This window comes from Ziziphus jujuba, chromosome 1 (assembly GCF_031755915.1).
Source record: "Ziziphus jujuba cultivar Dongzao chromosome 1, ASM3175591v1".
Classification (NCBI taxonomy): Eukaryota; Viridiplantae; Streptophyta; class Magnoliopsida; order Rosales; family Rhamnaceae; genus Ziziphus; species Ziziphus jujuba.
In genome coordinates this window covers 16,465,117-16,473,432 of record NC_083379.1, presented here as the reverse complement: position 1 = coordinate 16,473,432, position 8,316 = coordinate 16,465,117, and the positions used below count along the sequence as shown (strand labels likewise).

The following is an 8,316-nucleotide window of genomic DNA, read 5'->3' as shown; positions in this document are numbered from 1 at the left end:
ATTGTGTCCAAAAATATATTTTACCATGTTTTCAAGGTTTAGATAAATTTAAGATTTATCAAAAAGATTTTCTATGGCATCTCGTATTATTTTATTAAATTATCAAGCATAATTTTTATAAATTATTTATTGAAATTAATTTTTTTTTACATTAAACCCCTTTATTACTAAATTAATTTGTTGCATATTATTTGCATTTTATTTATTAATATTCCTTGATTATTCCTTTGGCTTGATTAATAAATGTCATGATTATATGTGGAATTAAATGTTGACTTGGTTAATTTATTTGTAATTGTATTTTATCTTTTGATAAGTATTATAAATTCAACTAATAGTTATTATATTAATCTCAAAGTGTCAATTTTAGATTCTAAAATTATTTATATCCTATTTGTCTTATTGGTTAATTACCTTATTGGTTTTTGGGTTATATAAAATGTTGGGTTTGTGAAAACGTTTTAAAAAGGGAAATATTTTCAATTGAATGAACTGTAAGGGTTTTGAGAGAAAGCATTATTTTCAAATACTTAGTATTTATTCATTTATTTATTTATTATTGATTATTCAAGTTTATTTTATTGTTATGTTGTTATTATTATTATTATTATTATTATTATTATTATCAGTATTATTATATAGTAAATTGGATCATTCATTAAGATGATTAGCATCTCATGTATGTTTTTAAATTTGTTCCCCTAGGTCCAGGTTAGTAGATGTTGATCATTTGGAGGTGAGCTCGGCGTCTTTATCCGTTGCTGAAAGTCCAAGAAGCTTTCCCTTCTTTCCCTCTCTACCTTGTATTATTCCTTTTGGCTTTGTATTGTATTAATTCTTATACTTAGAATTTTGTAGGGCTCTGTATACTACATTGGATATTTATAATTATGCACTGATTTCCTATTGTTTATTGAAGTGTTGCAAACTTTGTGGGATTTAAATTGTAGTAAGGTGGGAGGAATAAGGTGATGTATATGAAAATGTGTGTTCTATGCAGGGAATTTCGTAGTAAGTCCTACCCTTAGGGGAGATGCTGTCGGATTTTCCATTGGAAGATTCTGTGGTGTTTCTCTAGTATTAGGGCTTATTTAGGGTCCAATGAGGGATCTTGGACAGGTCTTGACAATAGATATTTAATGGGAGATTATACCATCAATACCGACCTGAAGCAAATCCCTGCAATCCAAAAACGTAGGGAAATTAGTGGTCATTAGATTCAAAACTTATCAAACAAACAGTTCAGGTTATTTCTTATTTCACGTGAGAAAAACTTGACAAAAAACATTTCAATCCTTCTTGCTTGCACCACCGTTTTACACAAACTTCACCGTTTCAAAATTCCTAAATCCAGCTCAACCTACCTTCCTCTTCTCCTCCCAACCAACATCACTGTTGCAGAGAAATGGCATAATTTTCCATTTTTGAACAATTTTCTAGGAAATAAAACAAAAAGAGAAAAGAAGGAACATACTGAAGGAAAAAAAAAAACCCAAAAAAAAGAAAAAAAAATGAAAAGACGACAGTTTTTTGAAAAATTGTCACCAAAAGGAAAAAAATCCATTTTTTTTTTTCAAAAAAGCATCGTTAAAAATATTAGTTAAAAATATTAGTTGATACTTTTCTAAAAAAGCATCGGTTTTTCTCCTTTTTGGCAACGATTTTTTTTTAACATTATCATTGTTTCCATTTTTTTTTCTCCAGATTATTCACCACAGCCTAATGACACACCAAAAACCCCATGTCCAAAAACTACCAAATAAGAAGAAAATTTGAAAAACCCAACTCGAAATTTCAAGATAAAGATGCATAAAAGCCATAAAATTCAAGAACTCAATTGGGAAAAAAAAGTACAAACCTGAAAGCATGTGATAGTTTGAAAGCACCTAAGCTCCTGGCTAAAATCAGGTAATCCAATTGTATGATGGAGGATTCTGTTAGTTCCATAGTTGTTGGAGTTCGGACCACCAACGATGCAAATCAAAGGCAAATTCTTATTGTAAGCACCGGCGATGGCATTGAGAACACTAAGCCCATCGGCAGTGAACGTGACGACATAAGCATCGACGCCATGTGACCTAGCATAGCCATCAGCAGTATACCCGGTGTTAAGCTAGTTACAGCAGCCAATATTATTATGACCCAACTCGGAAATGAGGTGGTCAAGGAGGGTCAAGTTGAAGTCATCGGGAACGGTGAAAACATCGGTGACGTCGCTTTGAACGACTCGACAAGCGAGGTGACGACCAAGAGCTGCCTCACACAAGTTGATCACAGAGGAAGGGACTGAGTTTTAGATGGTAGTCACAGTGTCATTTGAAAGAGAACCCACATCGTTGTTTGCAGCCTTGCATGCGTCGAGCACTCCAATCTTGGTGTCTGTGGAATTTGGACTTAGGAGAGCTGAAAGAGTAAAGAAAATGGTGGATTTTTTTATTTTTATTTTTCCTTTAGTATGTTCTTTCTTTTCTCTTTTTGTTTTTATTTCCTAGAAAATTGTTCGAAAATGAAAAATTTTGTCATTTCTCTACAATAATGAGGTTGGTTGGGAGGAGAATAGGAAGGTAGGTTAGACTGCATTTGGAAATTTTAAAACAATAAGGCCTGTGTGGAAAAGTTGTGTGAGCAGGAAGGATCGAAATGGTTTTTATCAAGTTTTTTCTTCTGAGTCGTTCGTTTGATAAGTTTCAAATCCAATAATTACTAATTTCTTTACATTTTTGCACCGTATGAATTTGCTTATGGTCGGTCCTGATTGTAGAATCTCATAATCACTCTTTCCTTTAGCAAATGAGTTACCCCATAATAATGAGACTCCATCACAGCATAAATGTAGACACATCTCAAATAATTATAAAAAAAACTGACATAATTTGAACATGTGTTTAATTTGATTTTTTTTTTACCTTCTTTAATTTTATAATTATATAATATAATTTTGATATCTAGCACATTTTAATTGTCACTTATTTAGTATTAACAAACAGATAAATAAATTATACACAATTAAATATATTAAAAAAAAATTATGAACCAACTACGTTACATTCCCTTGAGCATCATAAGCACGGGTCATATTCCCCTTTGACCGTGTTTTTACATCCAGACTGAAGTGACGCTTCGAAAACTAAAGTACCACTCGTGAAACTCGTGGCTTTAAGCTCAACGCGATTGTTACTATCTGTCTATCGATATCAAGCATAACTTTTTAAAAGCCAGTACAATTTCCTGTACTCTATAAATCAAGGACCCCCTCACTCGGTCTCCCCACAAACCAGGCGCAAAAGAATTTTAGTTTCTTATCCATTATCGTTCAAAAAGATAGATAGACAGACAGTGCACAGCAACCATATAATTATGGCTTGCAGTAGTATGCAAAGTTTTTTTCTCGGCAGCCATGCATGTCCAGTCTCTGGACATTTCACGCTTAAGAGAAAGATTGGCCATTCCTCCGTGAACTGTGCACATGTTCTTGATGGCCACGGTACTTTGGCTGCTGATTGCATACCAGTAGAAACAACTCATTTTGGTACTTTAAAGAGATCTTTCACAGAGAGGAAATTTGAAATTGAGGATAGGGAACTAGGGAATGGAATATTCGGAAGGTTCGGGGGTAAGTTTGTCCCCGAAACATTGATGACTTGTTTGAACAACCTTGAAACTGAATTCAAGTCGGTTCTGCGTGATTCTGAGTTTCAGGTAAGTGTGTTTTTGTTAACCCTTCAAAGCTACTGTAATTAAGGTGTGCTTTGTTAACATACTGGTTATTTGTTTTTCATTTTTGTTTATATATATATATATATATATTAAAAGAAATACAACTTGGCTGGTAATTATTTTGTTTTTGTTATTCTTTTGAAAAAATAACATAAACGAAAACTTTGGTAACTTTTTTTGCTTCTTTTTTCTATTTTGTATTTTGTTTAAAGATTTAATATAAAATCCATATTTGCGGATCAAAAACCCAAATTTGAAAATATATAAAAAAAAAAATATCTGTTGTAGAGAAGTGACATCCAGAAATAACAGCAACAACCAAAAAAAAAAAAAAAGAAACAAATAAAGATACGTGGCGGAAAAGTAGGTAATGTGGCCCACCAATCTTTCTTTATGCGGATAGCGACTCCGTTCAATTTGGCTCACGCGGCCTTCAAAAAAAAAAAAAAAAAAGAAATCATTAAAAAAAAAAAAAGAATTGACAAAATACGAAAAAAAAAATATTTTTTTTTTAAGAAACAAAAAAGAATTGACAAACACGTTTCTGTTTTTTATTTACACACAAAAAAATAATTACATAGTCAAAAGGAGATTTTAGGTTCTATCAAATAAATATATAAATATTTTTGTTTGCAATATTTATTTAAGAGGTTAGACTCCTCTATCCTTATATATATATATATATGTGTGTGTGTGTGTGTGTGTGTGTGTGTGTGTGTGTGTGTATTATTTTGGATGGGCGATACAATGTCATTTTATTTTAAAAATATATATATTTTAAAGATAAAAAAATAAAAATAAAAATTAAGCTGAAAAAAAAAAAAAACTGCTTTTACTGTGACATGAATGAAGGCACCAAAATAAAACAATGGAAGGTCCAAATCCTATTTGTGTGGTGGAACTCTGAACAAAGAGAAAAATTAAACTAAAAATAACGACAATAATAATAATTTGCGCACTAATACTCTAAACAAATCAAGTAGCGATATAAAATAAAAATAAAAAATAAAAAACCTAAAGGTGGGTCTAATATGATTCGTTCAGAATTATCAAATTATATAATATCGTATTGCTTTTGAATGTGATGAATGCAGGCAGAGCTGGCAACAGCACTAAGAGACTATGTTGGGCGTGAGACACCACTATATTTTGCTAAAAGGCTAACAGAGCATTACAAGAACGAAGATGGAGAAGGTCCAGAGATATATCTAAAGAGAGAAGATCTAAATCATGGTGGAGCACACAAGATCAACAACGCCCTAGCCCAGGCGATGATCGCCAAACGCATGGGCAGGACAAGCATCGTGGCGGCCACCGGTGCCGGACAACACGGCGTCGCCACCGCGGCTGCATGTGCCAAACTCTCTTTGGACTGCACCATCTTCATGGGAACCAAAGACATAGAAAAACAATATTCTAATGTTGTTTTAATGGAGCTTCTAGGTGCTCAGGTACATACCTTTTTTATTTTATTATGATTATCATTATTTTGTTTTTGTTAATAACATTCTAATACCAAAATTAAGGTTAATAATATTCACACGCGTAGGCCTTATCTGATTCTGTACATGTGGTGTAGGTTAAATCCGTGCATGGAAACTTTAAGGATGCGACTTCGGAAGCCATAAGGAACTGGGTGGGTGACTTGGAAAGCAACTATTACCTATCTGGTACAGTTGTGGGGCCCCATCCATGCCCCACCATGGTACGAGAATTCCAATCGGTGATAGGAAAGGAGACAAGGAAGCAAGCGATGGAGAAGTGGGGAGGGAAACCGGATGTGCTAGTGGCTTGCGTGGGAAGTGGGTCCAACGCATTGGGATTGTTCCATGAATTCTTAGACGACCAAGATGTGACGTTGATTGGGGTTGAGGCTGGTGGCTTTGGGTTGGATAGTGGTCTTCACTCTGCAACTTTGGCTAGAGGAGAATTGGGTGTGTATCATGGAGCAATGTGTTATTTGTTGCAAGATGATGATGGACAGATTGTGGGACCGCACTCAATTGGTGTGGGGTAAGTCTCTGTTTCTTTTTTTTTTTTTATTATTATTTTTTTAATCCACTTACAATAATTTTTGCTTTGAAAGATAAGAGGGTGTGTTTCAAACCTCGAAGAATTTGCACTTCATTAGGGGCGCATCTTCGTGAAAATCAAATTATATGAATTGTTGTGTTAGTTTACAAAATAGCAAACATATGTAGAATGTTTTGTTTTATTTAATTATTATTATTATTATTTTTTATGGTTAGGAAACTTGAATCTAAAACTTAATATAATAAAGAAGCATAGACATCGGTGTGTAGGATGTTTTGTTTGAAAGTATAAATATATCTAGAATGAAAAAAAAAAAAAATGGTGAATTATTTTATCCTTTGAAAAGCACTGCTGAAATTATATAGATCCGTCCGACAAAAGAACAGACTAGTCAATTTGTAGAGGAAAAATAATTTGAGATATGTGGGGTTTCACATACATGTTATAAATCTGGATCCAATATGTGTTTGTGAGCAAGTCCGATCTCGTTTCTGAGAACATTAAGCCCTGAATTAAACTGAGATAAAATTCGATGAACATTTGCAGGCTGGAGTACCCAGGGGTGAGCCCAGAGCTAAGTTTTCTAAAAGACACAGGTCGAGCAGAATTTTATACTGCCACAGATGGTGAAGCTCTGGAAGGTATGGCAACAAATTAAATTAAAGGAACATATATCCTTTAATTAGTTGCTTCTTTTATAGTCAAAGTTAATCATGACTTATATAAATTAAAATATTGAATCACAATTATATTATTTTGCAGCATACAAACTTTTGTGTAGAATGGAAGGCATATTCCCATCCTTGGAAGCCTCACATGCATTGGCATTTTTGGAAAAACTATGTCCTACATTACCAAATGCCACAAAAGTGGTAGTAAATTGTAGTGGTCGTGGAGACAAGGACGCTGGAACTGTTCTCTCCAACATTAAATCCAATAATTACTTCCAACCAGCCAAATAGAATTCATGCGGAGCTTCTGTTTTTTTAATTTTTTTTTTTTTTCCTCCCATCAATGTCCATTAACATGTAATATCACTTCATTTAAAAATATTAATAAATAAATAACATAAACCAAACCAAAATAAAATAAGAAGCTGTGACTATCTAGTTTCGATTGAATAAAAATAAAAACAAAAGATTTGGATGCATATTTCTAATATTGTCCTAACAATAATCTCAACGAGAAGGGAACTAGCTAGCATAAACAAATCGCAGTCATACATCTATGAGGCTTTGATTGGGGAGTCCATTGAAACATGTACAGATAAGTAGGTCTAGCAAAATCTCATACAACACGATAATATCACATAAACCCATATGATAATTTATAGATTTTGATTGACGATATCGTATCGTATCTGTATTAGTATCACCTAATAAGATCCAATAAATTAATAGATTTTAACAAATGAAATATGACAATATACGATTAATCCATTTAAAAAGGATATTTTTGTAATCATATCAATTTTATAATATTAAAATTATTTAATTTATTATTAAATGTTAATTAATTTGTTCTTTTAATTTAATTTATAAAAAATCTAAGAATCTTTCTAATTTTTTTTTAAAAAAAAATTATTTTATTTTTTGAAAGCTACGTCAAATTTAAATTTTTAAATTTATATTTATTTTTAGTGGGTTAATGAATTAGGTAACGAGTTACATGATAATTTATCGAATGGGTTCGAATTTATCTATTTTTACATACATGAAAATTTATGGGTTTGGATTGACGATATCGTATCGAGTCTGTATTAATATCACTCAATAAGATCCAATAAATTAATGGATTTTAACATGTGAAATACGACAATACACGATAAACCCATTAGATCCGTTAAAATGGGACATTCTTATAATCACATAAATTCTATAATATTAAAATTACTTAATTTATTGTTAAACATGTATTAATTTGTTTTTTTTTTAGTTTAATTTTTAAAAAATTTAAGAATAAACAAGAATCTTTGCAAATTTTTTTAAAAAATATATTTTATTTTTTGAAAGTTTAGTCAAATTTAAAATTTAAAATTAATATTTATTCTTAGTGGGTTAACGAGTCAGATAACAAGCTACATGATAATTTATTGAATGAGTTCGGATTTATCTATTTTTATATGAAAGCTTAATAGGTCGTGTTTAGGTTAAATAAATTTTACATGAATAAGATACAATATGACACGTTGTTAAGAAAATGACTAACAAATTACAAAATATACTATTTTAGATTTTTTTTTCTTTACACTTATTAAGTTACTTTTTTTTTTAAAATTTTATTGATATTTATCACCATTAATTACCATTTTTAATGATAACCATTTAAATTGTTATTAGGGATATACGTTTTACTGATGATTATTCACCAATGGTGATAAATAGTATTTTTATTTTCTATTGTACAAAGAGTTTTTTTCTCATCTAATATTATCTAATTTTTTAAGGAATGTTTTGATATTTGGCACTCACAATGTATTTTTCTTTTCTATTTTACAAAGATTTTTTTTCTCATCTAATATTATCTAATTTTTTAAGGAATTTTTTGACATTTGGCATTGACAAA

At 31.3% G+C, this 8,316-nt stretch overlaps 1 protein-coding gene across 1 annotated transcript; it reads left to right on the top strand.

Annotated features, from left to right (window-relative positions):
• Positions 1–3,259: 3,259 nt before the first annotated feature.
• LOC107421078 (tryptophan synthase beta chain 1) lies at positions 3,260–6,725 on the top strand. Its single transcript, XM_048471636.2, has 5 exons — positions 3,260–3,699; positions 4,812–5,168; positions 5,297–5,730; positions 6,298–6,392; positions 6,514–6,725. The coding sequence occupies exons 1-5, from the start codon at positions 3,358–3,360 to the stop codon at positions 6,711–6,713; spliced, it is 1,428 nt and encodes a 475-aa protein (XP_048327593.2). The 5' UTR covers positions 3,260–3,357; the 3' UTR covers positions 6,714–6,725.
• Positions 6,726–8,316: the final 1,591 nt, after the last annotated feature.